This window comes from Oncorhynchus nerka, linkage group LG13, assembly GCF_034236695.1.
Source record: "Oncorhynchus nerka isolate Pitt River linkage group LG13, Oner_Uvic_2.0, whole genome shotgun sequence".
Classification (NCBI taxonomy): Eukaryota; Metazoa; Chordata; class Actinopteri; order Salmoniformes; family Salmonidae; genus Oncorhynchus; species Oncorhynchus nerka.
Window position 1 is genome coordinate 91,253,353 of NC_088408.1, and position 21,701 is coordinate 91,275,053.

The 21,701-nt window shown below is 44.4% G+C and overlaps 2 protein-coding genes across 2 annotated transcripts in view; both read left to right on the plus strand.

Moving 5' to 3' along the window:
* Window positions 1-1,601: 1,601 nt before the first annotated feature.
* Window positions 1,602-10,628, plus strand: LOC135574811 (keratin-associated protein 5-5-like). Its single transcript, XM_065027011.1, has 4 exons — window positions 1,602-1,785; window positions 1,929-2,768; window positions 9,738-9,874; window positions 10,476-10,628. Exons 1-4 carry the CDS (start codon window positions 1,602-1,604, stop codon window positions 10,626-10,628), a joined length of 1,314 nt encoding a protein of 437 aa, XP_064883083.1.
* Window positions 10,629-12,694: 2,066 nt separating this feature from the next.
* Window positions 12,695-21,701, plus strand: part of LOC115126720 (serine/arginine repetitive matrix protein 4-like) — a 149,742-nt gene continuing 140,735 nt past the window's right edge. The window contains exon 1 of the mRNA XM_065026821.1: window positions 12,695-12,948. Coding sequence (XP_064882893.1) covers window positions 12,815-12,948 — 134 coding nt within the window. The 5' untranslated portion in view covers window positions 12,695-12,814. The remainder of the gene's footprint in view (window positions 12,949-21,701) is intronic.

The following is a 21,701-nucleotide window of genomic DNA, read 5'->3' on the forward strand; positions in this document are numbered from 1 at the left end:
AACAAAGAAGCTCGTCAAAGGTAATGAATGTTTTATATTTTATTTCTTTGTTTTGTGTAGCGCCGGCTATGCTAATTATTTTGTTTACGTCCCCTTCAGGTATTTCGGGGGGTTGCATGCTATCAGATAATAGCTTCTCATTCTTTCGCCGAAAAGCATTTTAAAAATCTGACATGTTGGCTAGATTCACAACGAGTGTAGCTTTAATTGAGTACCCTGCATGTGTGTTTTAATGAAAGTTTGAGTTTTAGCGAGTACTATTAGCATTTGGCGTTGCGCATTTGCATTTCCTGTTGGCTAAGTGAGACGCTAGCGTCTCACCTTGCTCTAAGTTAAGAAGGAAAGAAATTCCACAAATGAACTTTTAACAAGGCACAACCGGTTAATTGAATACATCCCAGGTGACTACCTCATGAAGAAGGTTGAGAGAACGCCTCAGTGCAAAGCTGTCATCAAGGTAAATGGTGGCTACTTTTAAGAATCTCAAATTTAAAATACATTTTGATTTGTTAACACTTTTTTGGTTACTAATGTAGATGATTCCCATGTGTTATTTTATAGTTTTGATGTCTTTAATATTTTTCTACAATGTAGAAAATAGTAAAAAATAAACCTTTGAATGAGTAGGTGTTTCCAAACTTTTGACACTATAAATATATACAAATACAAACAATGGAGTAAGAAACTATTTTATTTTTGGTTCTGGTGGGGGTAAGATAGTTGAACTAAGATCACGAGTCATTTATACTATGATATTGTATATCATTAATTTAACATTCAAAAGGCAGTCACACATATGAGCTATCTTTTTTTGCAGGTGCAATGTAACAGATGAATAAGATGAGAAGAAAGAGTGCATTAATGGAGGTACAGGATGCCTTTTAAATAGTTATTTTGGGGGGGATGAAGGTATTCACAGGTTGGAGGAGCGAGAAGAGAGAGTATCAGCATGCATTCATCAACGCCATCTTCACAGAAATTTCAGTGGCAAGATAAAAAGATAATTTCACATATTGAGTTTTCAATCCATGTTGTAAAACTGTATCTGAAAGACCACCATCACTTTAATTATATACCTCCCAACTATCTCTGTATTTATTCCTGAACTGTGATGTCCCACCTGCACATCACATAGATATTTTCCTAGCTTGGATGTCAGTCTGTTTCTGCTCTCTTGCCAGCTTCCACTGGAGCAAACAGATCTGGGACCAGGCCACTGTTTAACCATTTTAGGGAAAGATTTGCCGGACGTTTTCACCAGGTTCAGAGTAAAGGTGCTATGTGTAAAGGTGCTACGTGTAAAGGATGCTATGTGTAAAGGTGCTACGTGTAAAGGTTCTACATGTAAAGGTGCTACGTGTAAAGGTGCTACGTGTAAAGGATTCTACGTGTAAAGGTTCTACGCGTAAAGGATGCTACGCGTAAAGGATGCTATGTGTAAAGGATGCTACGTGTAAAGGATGCTACGTGTAAAGGTTCTACGTGTAAAGGATTCTATGTGTAAAGGTGCTATGTGTAAAGGTTCTATGTGTAAAGGTGCTACATGAAAAAGTTCTACGTGTAAAGGTGCTAAGCGTAAAGCTGCTACATGTAAAGGTGCTATGTGTAAAGGTTCTACGTGTAAAGGTGCTACGTGTAAAGGTGCTAAGCGTAAAGCTGCTACATGTAAAGGTGCTATGTGTAAAGGTTCTACATGTAAAGGTGCTACGTGTAAAGGTGCTACGTGTAAAGGTTCTATGTGTAAAGGTTCTACGTGTAAAGGTTCGACGTGTAAAGGTTCTACGCGTAAAGGATTCTACGTGTAAAGGCGCTACGTGTAAAGGTGCTACGTGTAAAGGTGCTACGTGTATAGGTTCTACTTGCAAAGGATGATACGTGTAAAGGTGCTATGTGTAAAGGTGCTACGTGTAAAGGTGCTATGTGTAAAGGTACTATGTGTAAAGGTGCTACGTGTAAAGGTGCTACGTGTAAAGGTGCTACGTGTAAAGGTTCTGTGTGTAAAGGTGCTACGTGTAAAGGTGCTACGTGTAAAGGTGCTACGTTTAAAGGTGCTACGTGTAAAGGTGCTACGTGTAAAGGTGCTATGTGTAAAGGTTCTACGTGTAAAGGTGCTATGTGTAAAGGTGCTACGTGTAAATGTTCTACGTGTAAAGGTTCTGCGTGTAAAGGTGCTGCGTGTAAAGGTACTACGTGTAAAGGTGCTATGTGTAAAGGTTCTACGTGTAAAGGTTCTACGTGTAAAGGTGCTGCGTTTAAAGGTGCTACGTGTAAAGGTGCTATGTGTAAAGGTGCTACGTGTAAAGGTGCTATGTGTAAAGGTTCTACGTGTAAAGGTGCTACGTGTAAAGGTACTACGTGTAAAGGTGCTATGTGTAAAGGTTCTACGTGTAAAGGTTCTGCGTGTAAAGGTGCTGCGTGTAAAGGTTCTGCGTGTAAAGGTGCTGCGTGTAAAGGTACTACGTGTAAAGGTGCTATGTGTAAAGGTTCTACGTGTAAAGGTTCTGCGTGTAAAGGTGCTACGTGTAAAGGTGCTACGTGTAAAGGTGCTATGTGTAAAGGTTCTACGTGTAAATGTGCTACATGTAAAGGTGCTACGTGTAAAGGTGCTACGTGTAAAGGTGCTACGTGTAAAGGTGCTATGTGTAAAGGTTCTACGTGTAAAGGTTCTACGTGTAAAGGTGCTGCGTGTAAAGGTGCTACATGTAAAGGTGCTACGTGTAAAGGTGCTATGTGTAAAGGTTCTACGTGTAAAGGTGCTACGTGTAAAGGTACTACGTGTAAAGGTGCTTGGGTCAAATATTTTGGGTAGCCTTCCACAAGCTTCCCACAATAAGTTGGGTGAATTTTGGCCCATTCCTCCTGACAGAGCTGGTGTAACTGAGTCAGGTTTGTAGGCCTCCTTGCTCACACACGCTTTTTCAGTTCTGCCCACAACTTTTCTATAGGATTGAGGTCAGGGCTTTGTGATGGCCACTCCAATACCTTGACTTTGTTGTTCTTAAGCCATTTTGCTACAACTTTGGAAGTATGCTTGGGGTCATTGTTCGTTTGGAAGACCCATTTGCAACCAAGATTTAACTTCCTGACTGATATCTTGAGATGTTGCTTCAATACATCCAGATAATTTCCCCCCCTCATGATGCCATCTATTTTGTGAAGTGCATCAGTCCCTCCTGCAGCAAAGCACCCCACATGATGCTGCCACCCCCGGTCTTCACCGTTGGGATGGTGTTCTTCGGCTTGCAAGCCTCCCCCTTTTTCCTCCAAACATAACGATGGTCATTATGGCCAAACAGTTCTATTTTTGTTTCATCAGACCAGAGGACATTTCTCCAAAATGTATGATCTTTGTCCCCATGTGCAATTATAAACCGTAGTCTGGCTTTTTTATGGGGGTTTTGGAGCAGTGGCTTCTTCCTTGCAGAGTGGACTTTCAGGATATGTCGAGATAGGACTTGTTTTACTGTGGATATAGATACTTTTGTACCGGTTTCCTCCAGCACCTTTACAAGGTCCTTTGCTGTTGTTCTGGGATTGATTTGCACTTTTTGCACCAAAGTACGTTCATCTCTATGAGACAGAACGCATCTCCTTCCTGAGCGGTATGACGGCGGCATGGTACCACGGTGTTTACTTGCGTACTATTGTTTGTACAGATGAACGTGGTACCTTCAGGCATTTTGAAATTGCTCCCAAGGATGAACCAGACTTGTGGAGGTCAGATTTTTTTTTAAATGAGGTCTTGGCTGATTTCTTTTGATTTTCCCATGATGTCAAGCAAAGGGGCACTGAGTTTGAAGGTAGGCCTTGAAATACATCCTCAGGTACACCTCCAATAGACTCAAATTATATCAATTAGCCTACCAGAGGCTTCTAAAGCCATTACATCATTTTCTGGATTTTTGTAAACTTCTGACCTGGTGGAATTGTGATATAGTGAATTATAAGTAAAATAATCTGTCTGTCAACAATTGTTGAAAAGATTACTTGTGTCATGCACAAAGTAGATGTCCTTGTTAACAAGAAATTTGTGAAGTGGTTGAAATACGAATTTTAATATCTCCAACCTAAGTGTATATAAACTTTCGACTTCAACTGTAGATCCCCTGAACGCAGCTCACTCTCCAGATCCCTATCACCTGAATTCTGATCACCTGTTCACACACCTGTATGTCATTATCACACACTATTTAGTTCAGTTCTTTGCACCCCATCATTGTGAGGTATTGTTTGTTTTTCGGCGTAATTTAATCCTCCCTTGAATGATAGTTTTGGCCTACCTCACTATCGACACCTTCTGTCTTTTCCCTGCCTGTACTGTTGCCTTTTTGGACCCCCTGTGTATGACCTTCTGCCTGCCCCTGGACCCAGCTACCTTCCTCCTCCAATGAGGTGCCTTTACAAATAAACACCTGCTGCGCTTTGCGCTTGAAACCAGCTCTCTGTCTCCCCTCCTGTTCATTACACTTTTAACTTTTGGGTTTGATCCACCAGCTTCAAACAGCTGGTTAGTGTAGTGTCAACAACGCAGACACTGCCAGCTAGCCTACATAGTCAACAACGCAGCCTCTGCCAGCTAGCCTACTTCAGCAGTACTGTATCATTTTAATCATTTTAGTCAATAAGATTCTTGCTACGTAAGCTTAACTTTCTGAACACTCGAGACGTGTAGTCCACTTGTCATTCCAATCTCCTTTGCATTAGCGTAGCCTCTTGTGTAGCCTGTCAACTATGTGTCTGTCTATCCCTGTTCTCTCCTCTCTGCACAGACCATACAAACGCTCCACACCGCGTGGCCGCGGCCACCCTAATCTGGTGGTCCCAGCGCGCACGACCCACGTGGAGTTCCAGGTCTCCGGTAGCCTCTGGAACTGCCGATCTGCGGCCAACAAGGCAGAGTTAATCTCAGCCTATGCCTCCCTAAAGTCCCTCGACTTCTTGGCACTGACGGAAACATGGATCACCACAGACAACACTGCTACTCCTACTGCTCTCTCTTCGTCTGCCCACGTGTTCTCGCACACCCCGAGAGCTTCTGGTCAGCGGGGTGGTGGCACCGGGATCCTCATCTCTCCCAAGTGGTCATTCTCTCTTTCTCCCCTTACCCATCTGTCTATCGCCTCCTTTGAATTCCATGCTGTCACAGTTACCAGCCCTTTCAAGCTTAACATCCTTATCATTTATCGCCCTCCAGGTTCCCTCGGAGAGTTCATCAATGAGCTTGATGCCTTGATAAGCTCCTTTCCTGAGGACGGCTCACCTCTCACAGTTCTGGGCGACTTTAACCTCCCCACGTCTACCTTTGACTCATTCCTCTCTGCCTCCTTCTTTCCACTCCTCTCCTCTTTTGACCTCACCCTCTCACCTTCCCCCTACTCACAAGGCAGGAAATACGCTCGACCTCATCTTTACTAGATGCTGTTCTTCCACTAACCTCATTGCAACTCCCCTCCAAGTCTCCGACCACTACCTTGTATCCTTCTCCCTCTCGCTCTCATCCAACACTTCCCACACTGCCCCTACTCGGATGGTATCGCGCCGTCCCAACCTTCGCTCTCTCTCCCCCGCTACTCTCTCCTCTTCCATCCTATCATCTCTTCCCTCTGCTCAAACCTTCTCCAACCTATCTCCTGATTCTGCCTCCTCAACCCTCCTCTCCTCCCTTTCTGCATCCTTTGACTCTCTATGTCCCCTATCCTCCAGGCCGGCTCGGTCCTCCCCTCCCCCGCTCCGTGGCTCAACGACTCATTGCGAGCTCACAGAACAGGGCTCCGGGCAGCCGAGCGGAAATGGAGGAAAACTCGCCTCCCTGCGGACCTGACATCCTTTCACTCCCTCCTCTCTACATTTTCCTCTTCTCTCTCTGCTGCTAAAGCCACTTTCTACCACTCTAAATTCCAAGCATCTGCCTCTAACCCTAGGAAGCTCTTTGCAACCTTCTCCTCCCTCCTGAATCCTCCTCCCCCTCCCCCCGTCCTCCCTCTCTGCAGATGACTTCGTCAACCATTTTGAAAAGAAGGTCGACGACATCCGATCCTCGTTTGCTAAGTCAAACGACACCGCTGGTTCTGCTCACACTGCCCTACCCTGTGCTCTGACCTCTTTCTCCCCCTCTCTCCAGATGAAATCTCGCGTCTTGTGACGGCCGGCCGCCCAACAACCTGCCCGCTTGACCCTATCCCCTCCTCTCTTCTCCAGACCATTTCCGGAGACCTTCTCCCTTACCTCACCTCGCTCATCAACTCATCCCTGACCGCTGGCTACGTCCCTTCCGTCTTCAAGAGAGCGAGAGTTGCACCCCTTCTGAAAAAACCTACACTCGATCCCTCCGATGTCAACATCTACAGACCAGTATCCCTTCTTTCTTTTCTCTCCAAAACTCTTGAACGTGCCGTCCTTGGCCAGCTCTCCCGCTATCTCTCTCAGAATGACCTTCTTGATCCAAATCAGTCAGGTGTCAAGACTAGTCATTCAACTGAGACTGCTCTTCTCTGTATCACGGAGGCGCTCCGCACTGCTAAAGCTAACTCTCTGTCCTCTGCTCTCATCCTTCTAGACCTATCGGCTGCCTTCGATACTGTGAACCATCAGATCCTCGTCTCCACCCTCTCCGAGTTGGGCATCTCCGGCACGGCCCACGCTTGGATTGCGTCCTACCTGACAGGTCGCTCCTACCAGGTGGCGTGGCGAGAATCCGTCTCCACACCACGTGCTCTCACCACTGGTGTCCCCCAGGGCTCTGTTCTAGGCCCTCTCCTATTCTCTCTATACACCAAGTCACTTGGCTCTGTCATAACCTCACATGGTCTCTCCTATCATTGCTATGCAGACGACACACAATTAATCTTCTCCTTTCCCCCTTCTGATGATCAGGTGGCGAATCGCATCTCTGCATGTCTGGCAGACATATCAGTGTGGATGACGGATCACCACCTCAAGCTGAACCTCGGCAAGACGGAGCTGCTCTTCCTCCCGGGAAGGACTGCCCGTTCCATGATCTCGCCATCACGGTTGACAACTCCATTGTGTCCTCCTCCCAGAGCGCTAAGAACCTTGGCGTGATCCTGGACAACACCCTGTCGTTCTCAACTAACATCAAGGCGGTGGCCCGTTCCTGTAGGTTCATGCTCTACAACATCCGCAGAGTACGACCCTGCCTCACACAGGAAGCGGCGCAGGTCCTAATCCAGGCACTCGTCATCTCCCGTCTGGATTACTGCAACTCGCTGTTGGCTGGGCTCCCTGCCTGTGCCATTAAACACCTACAACTCATCCAGAACGCCGCAGCCCGTCTGGTGTTCAACCTTCCCAAGTTCTCTCACATCACCCCGCTCCTCCGCTCTCTCCACTGGCTTCCAGTTGAAGCTCGCATCCGCTTCAAGACCATGGTGCTTGCCTACGGAGCTGTGAGGGGAACGGCACCTCAGTACCTCCAGGCTCTGATCAGGCCCTACACCCAAACAAGGGCACTGCGTTCATCCACCTCTGGCCTGCTCGCCTCCCTACCACTGAGGAAGTACAGTTCCCGCTCAGCCCAGTCAAAACTGTCCGCTGCTCTGGCCCCCCAATGGTGGAACAAACTCCCTCACGACGCCAGGACAGCGGAGTCAATCACCACCTTCCGGAGACACCTGAAACCCCACCTCTTTAAGGAATATCTAGGATAGGATAAAGTAATCCCTCCCACTACTGTTCCACTGGATGTCATAAGGTGAATGCACCAATTTGTAAGTCGCTCTGGATAAGAGCGTCTGCTAAATGACTTAAATGTAAATGTAATGTAAATGTAATAATAATTCATTGTAGATTGGAAATATATGATGGTACAATTAAAGTTAAATAGTTAAAAGGTTAAATAAAAAATGTGTTAATAAAATACAATGATTCCCTACAGTATCCAGTGCTTGTTTTCTCACAAACTGAAATTTTAGTGAAAAATGTTGAATTTTAGAAACAAAGAAATGACAGAGAGATTTCTAAATTGGCTACTTGAAATTGGCTAGTACATTGGCTACACTAAAACAGCTTTCCCATTTTCCCAGATGTCGCTCCGGCTGGAGAAATCAATAGGCAAATATCACAGCCAATCACAGCACTGTCTGGTAAGTGATACTGTGAAACACTTATCATTCCACTATTACTGCAGATTCCGTATATTAAGGACATTTTCTGAAATTACAATGTAACATTTTTACAAACTCCCATGCGTAGCATCTTTAACTGTGTTCTTTCTCATAAACTGTAAATTATCACTGCATCTTACCTTGTATGTTTTATTCCCCCTGGGGGAAAAACCTGCTGCACGTCTGACCCTTTCAGAAAGACCTCAACCCTTAGAACTAAACTGAATATCAAATGTGAGGGCAAAACCAGTGATTTCATAATATATTCCAGCCCATCATTTAAACATATTCAGCAAGTGTCCAGTTGACATGGTTCTGTGTCAGACCTCGGTTCAAAGACTATTTCAAATCATGTCCCATACTTTATCTGAGTTTGATTGAGCTTGTCTGGTGCAATGGAATCAATAGAATTGTCACAAAAGTTCCAACCCCACACATCTGGCACTCCAGACAGGCTTGAGCAAACGCTCAAAGTATATGCAAGATTTCGAGCAGATTTTTAAGCAGACTAGCGTTTTTTGTCATGAATCTTGTTCTGGAGACAGCTCTACAGAGTGGTCACTAACTGGCAAAGCCACAAAGTCATAAAATATAACCCTAACCTTAACCTTAACCACACTGCTAACCATATTTTCTGTTTTCATTCATGTTTACAATATAGCCAGTTTTGACTTTGCAGCTGGCCTATCTATGGGGAAATCACTCAGTTCTGCTTCATGACAATAAACGTCAACTTTGTGTGTTTTAATTGAAGAGTGGTTGTTGGTTGAATCCCAAATAGCACCCTATGCCCTACATAGTGCACTACTGCCTACGGGCCCTGGTCAAAGTAGTGCACTGCATAGGGAATAGGGTACCATTTTGGACTGATACCCCGACTCTCTCTTTATTCAAAGCACAGTGATGACAATCCAGGCTGCCCGCTTTTATCATTAAGTGGCTGGTGTTGTTCGACATTAACTTTCATGTTATCAGCTAATGTATAATCTAACTGAGCTTGGCTTTAGTTTGGAGTGCCTCCGTGCATATCTATTAGAACAAGCCTGGCCAGGTGATTGTTATCCCCATTTATGACGGATCAAAAGTCTGCATGTTCTAACCACAAATACAAAGACTTAGAGAAGCTTCTGGTAAGGTCAAGTAATAGTGGACGTTTTTGCTGCCAGAGATGTATTGCTTGCAGTGTATTCCTTGATCATAAATATTCAGATGTATCGTCACTGCCACTTGGGCTTGCGAGTGGCGCAGCGCTCTGAGGTACTGCATCTCAGTGCTTGAGGCGTCACAACAGACACCTTGTGTCACGGCTGTTTGTGGAAGAAGATGAGGACCAAGGTGCAGCGTCGTACGCGTTCATCTTTATTATTGGAACTGAACACTGATTAACCTAAATAACAAAGAGAATGAACAAAAACTGAAACAGTTCTGTCTGGTGCCCTAACAGAGACAGAAAACAGAGACAGAAAAAAGGAACTAAGGCCAGGATGTGACAGTACCCCCCCCTCAAAGTTGCGGACTCTGGCCGCAAAAGCTAACCCCATAGGGGAGCGTCTGGGTGGGCATCTGTCCGCAGTGGCGGCTCTGGCGCGGGACGTGGACCCCACTCCACCATAGTCTTGGCCCACTTAAGTGGCGCCTTTGGAGCGGCGACCCTCGCTGCCAACCTCGGACTGGGGACCCTTGCAGCAGGCCCCGAACAGGTGGGAGACTCCAGCAGCGCCGACGTGAAGGGCGACTCCGGCAGCGCCGGCGTGAAGGGCGACTCTGGCAGCGCCGGAGTGAAGGGCGACTCTGGCAGCGCCGGCGTGAAGGGCGACTCTGGCAGCGCCGGAGTGAAGGGCGACTCTGGCAGCGCCGGCGTGAAGGGCGACTCTGGCAGCGCCGGAGTGAAGGGCGACTCTGGCAGCGCCGGCGTGAAGGGCGGCTCCGGCAGCTCCTGACAGGAGGGAGACTCTGGAAGCGCTGGACAGGAGGGAGCCTCTGGAAGCGCTGGACAGGAGGGAGACTCTGGAAGCGCTGGACAGGAGGGAGCACCTCGAGGGAGGAGATGGAGAGACAGCCTGGTGCGTGGGGCTGCCACAGGAGGCCTGGTGCGTGGAGGAGGCACTGGATGGACCGGACCGTGGAGGCGCACTGGAGGTCTCGAGCACCGAGCCTGCACAACCTGTCCTGGCTGGATACTCCCTGTAGCCCGGCAAGTGCGGCCGGGTGGAACAGACCGCATTGGGCTGTGCTGGCGAACCGGGGACACCGTGCGTAGGGCAGGTGCCATATAACCCGGGCCGAGGAGACGCACTGGAGACCAGATGCGCTGAGCCGGCTTCATTCCTCCTGGCTCGATGCCTACTCTAGCCCAGCCGATACAACGAGCTGCGATGTAGCGCACCGGGCTACGCCTGCACACTGGGGACACCGTGCGCCTCACAGCATAACACGGTGCCTGCCCGGTCCATCTCTCGCCACGGTAAGCACGGGGAGTTGGCTCAGGTCTCCTACCTGACTTAGCCACACTCCCCCTGTGCCCCACAATACATTTTTGGGGCTGCCTCTCGTCCCTGTTGCGCTGCCGTGCTAACTCCTCATAACGCCGCCCCTCGGCTTTAGCTGCCTCCAGCTCTTCCGATATTCCCCAGCCTGTGCCCAGGGTCCCCTACCGTCCAAAATCTCCTCCCATGTCCAGGAGTCCAGAACCCTCTGCGGTTGTGGTGGGTAGTTCTGTAATGGCTGTTTGTGGAAGAAGATGAGGACCAAGGTGCAGCGTGGTACGTGTTCATCTTTATTATTGGAACTGAACACTGATTAACCAAAATAACAAAGAGAATGAACAAAAACCGAAACAGTTCTGTCTGGTGCCCTAACAGAGACAGAAAACAGAGACAGAAAAAAGGAACTAAGGTCAGGACGTGACACCCTGGTTTGAATCCAGGCTGTATCACAACTGGCAGTGATTGGGAGTCCCATAGGGTGGCGCACAATTGGCCCAGCATCATCTGGGTTTGGCCGGTGTAGGCCGTCTTTGTAAATAAGAATTTGTTCTTAACGGACTTGCCTAGTTAAATAAAGGTTCAATAAAACAACTGTCAAAGTACAGTCAATTTTAAATCCTTACGCCTATCCAACAGTAAATGATTAATAAATATGTCTTCCTAAATTGAGTACTCAGCATTGCATTTGTAGATATTATGACAGATGATGTGAGCGGCAGGGAGAGGAGAGAGGGGATTGGGTTGTGGTGTGGTGTGGTGCATATTGTAGCTAGAAGAGTTGTGCTGTGTAGAATAGCTGGTGAAACACTGTTGTGTTGTTATTCTGTAATCTGGGTTGTGTTGGGCTGTGTAATATTACATTGTTGGACTGTGCTGTTGTGTTGGGTTATGTTGTATACTGTAGGTAGGTACAGGCTTGCTGGGGACAAACTCTGAGCCTTGGGGGTTATTGTGTCAGGCACATGCACCGGCTGTTTCTCTCAAACCCAGCCTTCTGTTATGCTAATGGCGGCAAACGGCTTGGCCCTTTGTCCAAGACACAGAGAGAGAGAGGGGCCTAGAGGGAGGGAGGGAGAGAGACACAGAGAGACTAAAAGGGAAAGAGACTGAGTAACAGGATGAGAGTAACTAAAGGGAGGGAACAGAGTGAGGGAAATAAGACATAAAATAATAGGAGGGGGGAGAAAAAAAGATCGAGATCGAGAGAGAGAGAGAGAGAGAGAGAGAGAGAGAGAGAGAGAGAGAGAGAGAGAGAGAAAGAGAGAGAGAAAGAGAGAGAGAGAGAGAGAGAGAGAGAGAGAGAGAGAGAGAGAGAGAGAGAACGAGAGAGAGAGGTAGACAGAGAGAACGAGAGAGGAGAGAGATACAGAGGATAGGAGAAAGAAGGTGTCCTACTCCCCCTGACCTACCCCCAGCCTCCCAACGTCACAGTCTGAGAAAGACAAAACAAGCTACCAGTCAGCTGGGCTCCTCACTCGCTTTGAACACTCACGTCACACACTCTGCACGCTCATCCATACACTCTCAAACCCACTCACTCACTCACGCCCACAAACCCAGACATATACAGTCAGCACACACTCGCCTCGGCTCTCAGATCTCATCCACCCGTCGGTGTGTATGAGTCCCTGTGCAACACGCTGAGAATCACTCCCTCACACACTACGTCCGTCATTGGCTCCTTGGCTCTGACCGGGGAGGAGGATTCTCCTGTATGGCCTGTGACTCTGCTCTAACTGAAGACTACAACACAGAGCAGAGAGACAGGGAAGAGGAGAGGGAGAGAAACGCTACCCCCCTCAGAGAGAACAAAAAACAGCCTGTCGGTGTGGCAGCAGCAGCAGCAGCAGCAGCAGCAGTAGAAGAAGCCTTTGTCTTGTCCAGCTTGGTCCACATGCTCCCCCCGTAGAAAGAAGAGAACAGAAGAGAGGAGAGGAGCAGCTCTGAGCACTGACACATTGACCTACTCTAGCACGAAGAGAACAACGTTTGCTGTTTGCTGTGTTTCCCTGTGTGGATTCAGATTCAGTACTTGGACAGCTCCGGAGCGCTCTGCTCTCCAACACATTCCTGTAGTATAGTATATGTGAAGTCTCCCTCGTCGAGACCCCATTCCCAGGGGCAGCCCTGGACCCCCAGCCCCAGCCCCCCTTGGCTCGCTCCCTGGCTCCCTGCGCCCCTCTCCCCCTGGGGACAGTGGACAGCATGGCCAGCCTGGAGCACCAGTGGGAGAAGCAGCTCTTTGAGAAGTTCTGGAAGGGGACGTTTAAGGCTGTGGCCACACCGAGACCAGGGAGCATCATCGTGGCCAGCATCACCGCACGGAGGAGGGTAATCAGGTCAGTTATCTCTATAATTCACATTTCAAAAGGCTTTATTGACGGGACAAAACATTTGACATTTTTATTGCCAATCAACATTGTTGAACAGTTCAACCATACATTACACTCAATCTCTCAATTCTCTTCATCTCTCTCTATGTCAATAATGCAACTGTAGTTGTGTAAAAATCTGGCTTATTTTGTACCTATACGTATGATAGAATTGCCCACCGGTAGACATGCTGGTAGATAAGAAAGATAAGTATGTAGAAAATGTTTGGGCTGTAGCTGAATCAAGCAAACAAGCAGGTGGTTAAACCTTGTGTAACTATGAGCAGTCAGTAGACAGTCCAACACCAAGTGAATTAATAAGGAATATATGGGTGTCCTACATACGGCCCACGTGGGGGACCAATTCATCATGCATGTGGTGTAAGTTCAATTGTGTAAATACAATATTGCTTTTATTTATGATTATTTGTAAAAAAAAAATAAACAATGGGGGAGGGGCTCAATATACTTTAAACAGGGGTGCAAGTAGTATTAATTTCTTCCCGGTATGTGACCTCCTATATGCTGCGCATGCCCCAACATATTTTATGTACCTAATCTTTGAATTACATATAGAATCCCTATTAATTCAATAGGATCTCTGTTGGCCCAGTTGTAAAGATTGGTTATTTCACTTTTAAAATGTGTTACCTTTTATTGTGGTGTAAACACAGCCAGTCAGGATGTTTTCATCTGATTGTCAAACAATCACTTCAAAGGTCTTCTTTACTAGGCTAGTGGCCACATTCATCTAGTCACAACATACATTCAGCCTCCAAACAGCGCAGGATGGAAAGAGACCTGTTACACAAAACATCAAAAAGTCTGATGACATTTGGTGATGGTCATTAGGCCATAATTTACGAGTCCACTTCTGTCTGGACACGTCTTGGTGTCGAGTGTTCACATCAAACCACATCGCATTTTGGACCTTAGGCTATTTCACCCGTTTTCAAGTCCATTCGCTCATTTTTCATGCCTTGTTATATTCTAGAATATTCTTAATAGTGTTTTCATTATTGTTATAAGCTCATATGATAGGCTCACTATTTGTTTTCCTGGTGTCCGACCATACTGCCTTACTTTGACCCCTGCTTTAAAATAACTAAAACCACATCGAAACTGTGAATAGATGATAATGGACTTCATACAGTTTATTGACTGGGTCCAGCTCACTAATAATCACTACATTCATACAGTTTATTGACTGTGTCCAGCTCACTAATAATCACTACATTCATACAGTTTATTGACTGGGTCCAGTTCACTAATAATCACTACATTCATACAGTTTATTGACTCGGTCCAGCTCACTAATAATCACTACATTCATACAGTTTATTGACTGTGTCCAGTTCACTAATAATCACTACATTCATACAGTTTATTGACTCGGTCCAGCTCACTAATAATCACTACATTCATACAGTTTATTGACTCGGTCCAGCTCACTAATAATCACTACATTCATACAGTTTATTGACTGTGTCCAGCTCACTAATAATCACTACATTCATACAGTTTATTGACTGTGTCCAGCTCACTAATAATCACTACATTCATACAGTTTATTGACTGGGTCCAGCTCACTAATAATCACTACATTCATACAGTTTATTGACTGTGTCCAGCTGACTAATAATCACTACATTCATACAGTTTATTGACTGGGTCCAGTTCACTAATAATCACTACATTCATACAGTTTATTGACTGGGTCCAGTTCACTAATAATCACTACATTCATACAGTTTATTGACTGGGTCCAGCTCACTAATAATCACTACATTCATACAGTTTATTGACTGTGACCAGCTCACTAATAATCACTACATTCATACAGTTTATTGACTCGGTCCAGCTCACTAATAATCACTACATTCATACAGTTTATTGACTGGGTCCAGCTCACTAATAATCACTACATTCATACAGTTTATTGACTCGGTCCAGCTCACTAATAATCACTACATTCATACAGTTTATTGACTGTGTCCAGCTCCCTAATAATCACTGACATAAAAACTAGACAGTCAAGGAGCATAGACAATTCAAAAAAGAAATGATGGATACAGGCCTATTTTTTCCATATTTTGTCGTGAGGAAATATAACACATTTTCAGTGCGGAACTCGTTAAAGACCGAATGCGGCCCCTGGGACAAAATTAGTTTGACACCCCTGAGTTAAGGTTTCAACATGTCTACATGTTATATGTAGATAGAGGATTACATAACAGAGAAAAAAAACTCATGACAGGCAGGCATATCAAGTAAACATGACAGAGGCTTCAGTAGAATTTCCCAATTTCTTTTAAAGGTTACATGGTTGTCTTATCTTCTCTCTCTGAGGCTCTGTCCCCTCCAGTGACATGGTGGCCATATGCCTTTATCTCTCTGTGAAGTGCCACCGTGTGTGTTACATATTCATGCTCCTTTTCAGTGTGTGTGTGTATATGTGTGTGTGTGCGTTTGGTTTTACTATCCTTTTGGGGACCGGAAGTGGGGACATTTCGTTAGGTCTACACAAGGAAAGGGGCTATTTTAGGTTAAAGGATTAGGTTTAAGGTTAGGGTAGGGTAGGAATTAGGCTTAGGGTTAGAATTAGGGTTAGGGGTTTGCGGTTAAGGTTAGGTTAATGATTTTTTTGAAGGGAATCAATTGTTTGTTCCCAACAGAGGGTAAAACAACATGTGTGTTATGTATTCATGCCCACTTTCATTGTACTATCAGCCCTCAGAGCACACAGACGGACGGACGGACAGACAGACAGACAGACAGACAGACAGACAGACAGACAGACAGACAGACAGGCAGGCAGGCAGGCAGGCAGGCAGGCAGGCAGGCAGGCGAAAAACAGACAGGAAGGCAGACAGACAGACAGACAGGCAGGAGAAAAACAGACAGGCAGGCAGACAGACAGACAGACAGACAGACAGACAGACAGACAGACAGACAGACAGACAGACAGACAGACAGACAGACAGACAGACAGACAGACAGACAGACAGACAGACAGACAGACAGACAGACAGACAGACAGACAGACAGACAGACATGCAGGCAGGCAGGCAGGCGAAAAACAGACAGACAGACAGACAGTTGTATCAGTGTTTATCGTCTCCTCTCTCTCTCTCTCTCTCTCATCCACTTATCCTGATCCTCCTGTTCTAGCTGATCCCATCCTCACAATCAAACACGATCCCCCGGCACTGACAACTTTATCCCTCATCCTATCGCCCCATCCTGACCAAAAAAGTAAGACAAAAACCCAGTCTGGGGATTCACACAGAGACGTGCTGCCGTCAGGATGGGGCAGCACTTATCAACAGGAGACTCGCCCTGTCACAAATTACACCCTATTCCTTTTCAAACTATTAAGCCCAACCGAGTCGAGCCAAACCAAGCTGTAATGAGCTGGCCTGGTTATCCACTATAGTTTCTGGATCCATGCTGAAAATGAAATGGCACAATATAGTGAGCAATTTGTATAAATATCATTATAAACTGGTTGGTTCGAGCCCTGAATGCTGATTGGCTGAAAACCGTGGTATATCAGACCGTATACCATGGATATGACAAAACATGCATTTGTACTGCTCTAATTACTTTGGTAACAAGTTTATAATAGCAATAATGCACCTTGGGGGGTTTGTGGTATATGGCCAATATACCACAGCTAAGGTCTGTATCTAGGCACTCCGCAATGCTTCATGCTAAAAACAGCACTTAGACGTGCTATAATGACCACATACCACAGTCACCCAAGGTGCCTTATTGCTTAAATTGTAATGTCTTTTACACACAAAATAACTAACATTATGATCAATAGTGTAACAGCTCTGAAGTTCACGTAAGATTCTAATAACCTTCATTGATGGCAGTGGTGTAAAGTACTTAAGTAAAAATACTTTAAAGTCCTACTTAAGTAGTTTTTTGGGTACTTTTATTTAACTACATTCATAAAGAAAACAGTGTACCTTTTACTCCATGCATTTTCTCTGACACCAAAATGTACAGTGGCTAGTGAAAGTATTCACCCCACTTGGCATTTTTCCCATTTTGTTGCCTTACAACCTGGAATTAAAATTTATTTTTGGGGGGTTTGTATCATTTGATTTAAACAACATGCCTACCACTTAGAAGATGCAAAATATTTTCTATTGTGAAACAAACAAGAAATACAGAAAACTTGAGCGTGCATAACTATTCACCCCCACAAAGTCAATAGTTTGTGGAGACACCTTTTGCAGCAATTACAGCTGCAAGTCTCTTGGGGTATGTCTCTATAAGCTTGGCACATCTAGCCACTGGGATTTTTGCACATTCTTCAAGGCAAAACTGCTCCAGCTCTTTCAAGTTGGATAGGTTCCGCTGGTATACAGCAATCTTTAAGTCATACCACAGATTCTCAATTGGATTGAGGTCTGGGCTTTGACTAGGCCATTCCAAGACATTTAGATGTTTCCTCTTAAACCACTCAAGTGTTGCTTTAGCAGTATTCATAGGGTCATTGTCCTGCTGGAAAGTGAACCCCCGCCCCAGTCTCAAATCTCTGGAAGACTGAAACAGGTTTCCCTCAAGAATTTCCCTGTATTTAGTGCCATCCATCATTCCTTAAATTCTGACCAGTTTTCCAGTTCCTGCCGATGAAAAACATGCCCACAGCATGATGCTGCCACCACCATGCTTCATTGTGGGGATAGGGTTCTCGGGGTGATGAGAGGTGTTGGGTTTGCGCCAGACATAGCATTTTCCTTGATGGCCAAAAAGCTAAATTTTAGTCTTATCTGACCAGAGTACCTTCTTCCATATGTTTGAGGAGTCTCCCACATGCCTTTTGGCAAACATCAAACGTGTTTGATTACTTTTACCTTTAAGCAATGGATTTTTTCCTATGGACAGATACTCCAATCTCTGCTGTAGAGCTTTGCAGCTCCTTCAGAGTTATCTTTGGTATTCTCTGATTAATGCCCTCCTTGCCTGATCCGTGAGTTTTGGTGGGCGGCCCTTTCTTGGCAGGTTTGTTGTGGTGCCATATTAATGGATTTAATGGTGCTCCGTGGTATGTTCAAAGTTTCGGATATCTTTTTCGAACTCAACCCTGATCTGTACTTCTCCAAAACTTTGTCCCTGACCTGTTTGGTGAGCTCCTTGATCTTAATGGGGCCGCTTGCTTGGTGTTGCCCCTTGCTTAGTGGTGCCCCTTGCTTAGTAATGTTGCAGAATCTGGGGCCTTTCAGAACAGGTGTATATATACTGAGATCATGTGACACTTAAATGGAGTCGACCTGTGTACAATCTAACTAATTATGTGACTTCTGAGGTAATTGGTTGCACCAGATCTTATTTAGGGGCTTCATATCAAAGGGAGTGAATACATACGCACGCACCACTTTTCAATTATTTTTAATTTTACATTTTTAGAAACAAGTTATCTTTTCCATTTCACTTCACCAATTTGGACTGTTTTGTGTCTGTCCATTACATGAAATCCAAATGAAAATCCATTTAAATTACAGGTTGTAATGCAACAAAATAGGGAAAAAACCAAGGGGGATGAATACTTTTGCAAGACATTGTACTTATTACATTTTGAGTGATTAGCAGGACAGGAAAATGGTCAAATTCATGTACTTATCAAGAGGACATCCCTGGCCATCCCTACTGCTTCTGATCTGACGGACTCACTAAAGACAAATGCTTTATTTGTAAATTATGTCTGAATGTTGAACTGGGCCCCTGGCTATCCATACATTTAAAAAAAACAAGAAAATTGTGCTGTCTGGTTTGCTTATTATTTTAAATTATTTATACTTTGACTTTTAATACTTAAGTACATTTTTGTAATTATATTTACTTTTGATACTTCAGTATATTTAAAGCCAATAACTTTTAGACTTTTACTCAAGTAGTATTTTACTGGGTAACTTTCACTTTTACTTGAGTCATTTTCTATTAAGGTATATTTACTTTTACTCAAGTATGACATTTGGGTAATTTTTACACTACTGATTGATGTTTATGCGTGACTCAGTTGGTAGAGCATGGCACCTGCAATGTCAGGATGGTGGGTTTGATTCCCGCTGGGGCCACCTGTAAGAAAATGTATGCATGCGCTGCTCTATAAATCATTGGATAAAAGCTTCTGCTAATTAGCATCTATTATAATAATTTGGTTTTGACACCCACTATCATCACTAAAAGTTGTATCACACGGCCGTTGTGCTCCTATTAAAATGATTGTTATTTAAACAAGCCAATAATATGTTTACCTGATCCTAGTCCTCTATTCACAAAATGCCAGTGATACTGTATTTATTTAAATATTTGTTTTGTGATTCAACATGTGGCTTTTTCAAAGGGTTATTTTCTATGTTGAATGTTACAATGTGACTTTATTTTAGCCAGTTTGTTGACTCAACACAAATTCCCTCCAGCCAAAATGAAGGGGGAACAGAGAAACAGTCCTCTTGATTTCTGGATATATAAAAAAACGACACCCTCTAAATATACCATCTCTCTCTGTGTTGAACTGAGCACACACAAAACAAATAGTGGGAGTAGCAGATAGGGGTTCTATAAAGAACCATAATCATAGGGTTCCAAGTGGAACCTCTATGGTGCTATAAAAAAACCTTTCCTAAGGTTCTGTTGAAAAAGGTTACACATAGCACCAAAACAGGGTTCTGCTATGCTGCCCTACAAAGGCAAAACGCAGTGACAACAAATTTGGTCAAAAAATCTTTGATCTGTGGTATTCAGTTTCCTGACACAAGAACAAGCCAGTTGATTAGAATATATCACTGAGTATCAGAAATTGCTGTCTGTCAAGGCAAAAAGCAGATTTTGCAGCTAACAAAATTACGTGTTTACTGCGTTTCTGCCTTTGTAAGACAACATGGTTTCCTCACATTTCCTCACTTTTCTTTGGCACTGAGCAAATGTCAGGTCTTCTAAGCGCAAACCTGAACGTTGTGAAAATGATGTGCATCTTCTTGTGCGCCTTTACTGTGAACACGGAGGCTGTACCTGCTTTAAGTTACAGATATAACAGTGGCCAAGTAGGCTACTGGGGCTATTTGATCATAATGTAGGCCTACCAGAGTGGCCTGCCATCAAAAACAATGAAGAAAATGCATCCCATAACATGGAAATAGCTATTCTATCATTCAGCCTACAGTAGCAGCCAAGGTGTGGTGTCCAATGTAGGTCTACATTCCATGAAACTTTTGGAAAAAAATATGCAGGGCTTGACATTAACCTGTTTATCCACTTGTCCTTCAGACAAGGAGGTGACTGAAAATGTGTTGTTTGCTGCAAGAAACTACTTTACAAAATAAAGTTAATTATTATACCCATACCATTATTACAGAGAATCAGACAAATTATGCTATATTCTGCCCATTGTCTACTTAGCTTATTCAAGCCTTTCTAACAACACTTCCCCTTTAAGATAAGAAAAAACACTTCCCCTTTAAGATAAGAAAAAACGCTTATCAAAGATGGCTAGAAATGTACACATTTTGTGCTCTTGTAGGAAGAAACCACTCCTCCATTGCTGACTAGAAATTAGCTGTAACTGGGCTAATAACTCACTAACTAGCAAAGAATGTGATCAAATGTGCAGCCACATCTACCTACAGCTCTCGCTTTGATCTCAAAACAAGCACATCTACTTGCGACCACCCATGCTGTAAACACAGTCCAGTTCAAAGTGAATGGCACAGATCCATATATGGCAATGGTCTATTTGCATATAGGGATACTGCAGCTCTGATTGGTTATGCCGCACTGGTCTGTGGAGTATGGGCTGAGATGTGCCTGTCAATGCAATAGAATCCTATACACGCGTTCTGCCTATAAGAAAATCTCTTGCATAGTCCGTTTTGCATACTAAGTCTTGCATAGTTTGTCTTGTTTCAGTATGTTGCTTTGAAAGTGTTGAGTATGAGCAATTCCCACAGTAGAGGGAAACATTCATAGTCTTAACTAAAGGGGAAAACTATAAAGTTGAGTGAAGTTCAATCTCGAGCTTCTGTGCGGCAGTGGTTCTATAAAGACATTTTCTCAATCTGAAAGATTCTTTGTAGATAATTTTGAAGAACCATAGAGGTTATTTTTTCTTTCTTCCGGTCAGCCATTTTGTTAAAATTCCATAAGTGTTATTTTGTTAATTGACAAGTTGAATCAGGTTAGCTACCTCTGGAACAGCTGGTGGTGCCCGAAATGAGAACAACTGACTGATATAGTCAACCATTCTCAATTGACACAAGGCAATACGTGAGTCTTTAACAAGACACCATCATCACTAGCCATAGTCTTCTAGAGTATGTAAAGGGATAAAACAACAGATTAGATCAACTGGAATGACAGTCTCAATCACGGTTGCACCAACCAAAAAAAACTGTGTGAACCACGCCCCAAAATATTTAATGAAACACCTCGCTTACGTTTGAATTATCACTAAAAGAGGAAAGAGCCCTTTTGTGAACTGTAAAGAACCATTACCCTTCCCAAAGAACCCTTTTGTGAACTGTAAAGAACCATTACCCTTCCCAAATAACCCTTTTGTGAACTGTATAGAACCATTACCCTTCCCAAAGAACACTTTTGTGAACTGTAAAGAACCATTACCCTTCCCAAAGAACCCTTTTGTGAACTGTAAAGAACCATTACCCTTCCCAAAGAACCCTTTTGTGAACTGTAAAGAACCATTACCC

Excerpts from the sequence above, each read along its gene's own strand:
- LOC135574811 (XM_065027011.1), top strand. The coding sequence starts at position 1,602 with ATGTGTAAAGGTTCTACGTGTAAAGGTGCTACGTGTAAAGGTGCTAAG. Across the intron at positions 1,786-1,928 it reads GACGTGTAAAGGTTCTACGC|GTACTATGTGTAAAGGTGCT; the intron begins GTAAAGGATTCT and ends CTATGTGTAAAG. Across the intron at positions 2,769-9,737 it reads TAAAGGTGCTACGTGTAAAG|TCTTGGCCCACTTAAGTGGC; the intron begins GTACTACGTGTA and ends ACTCCACCATAG.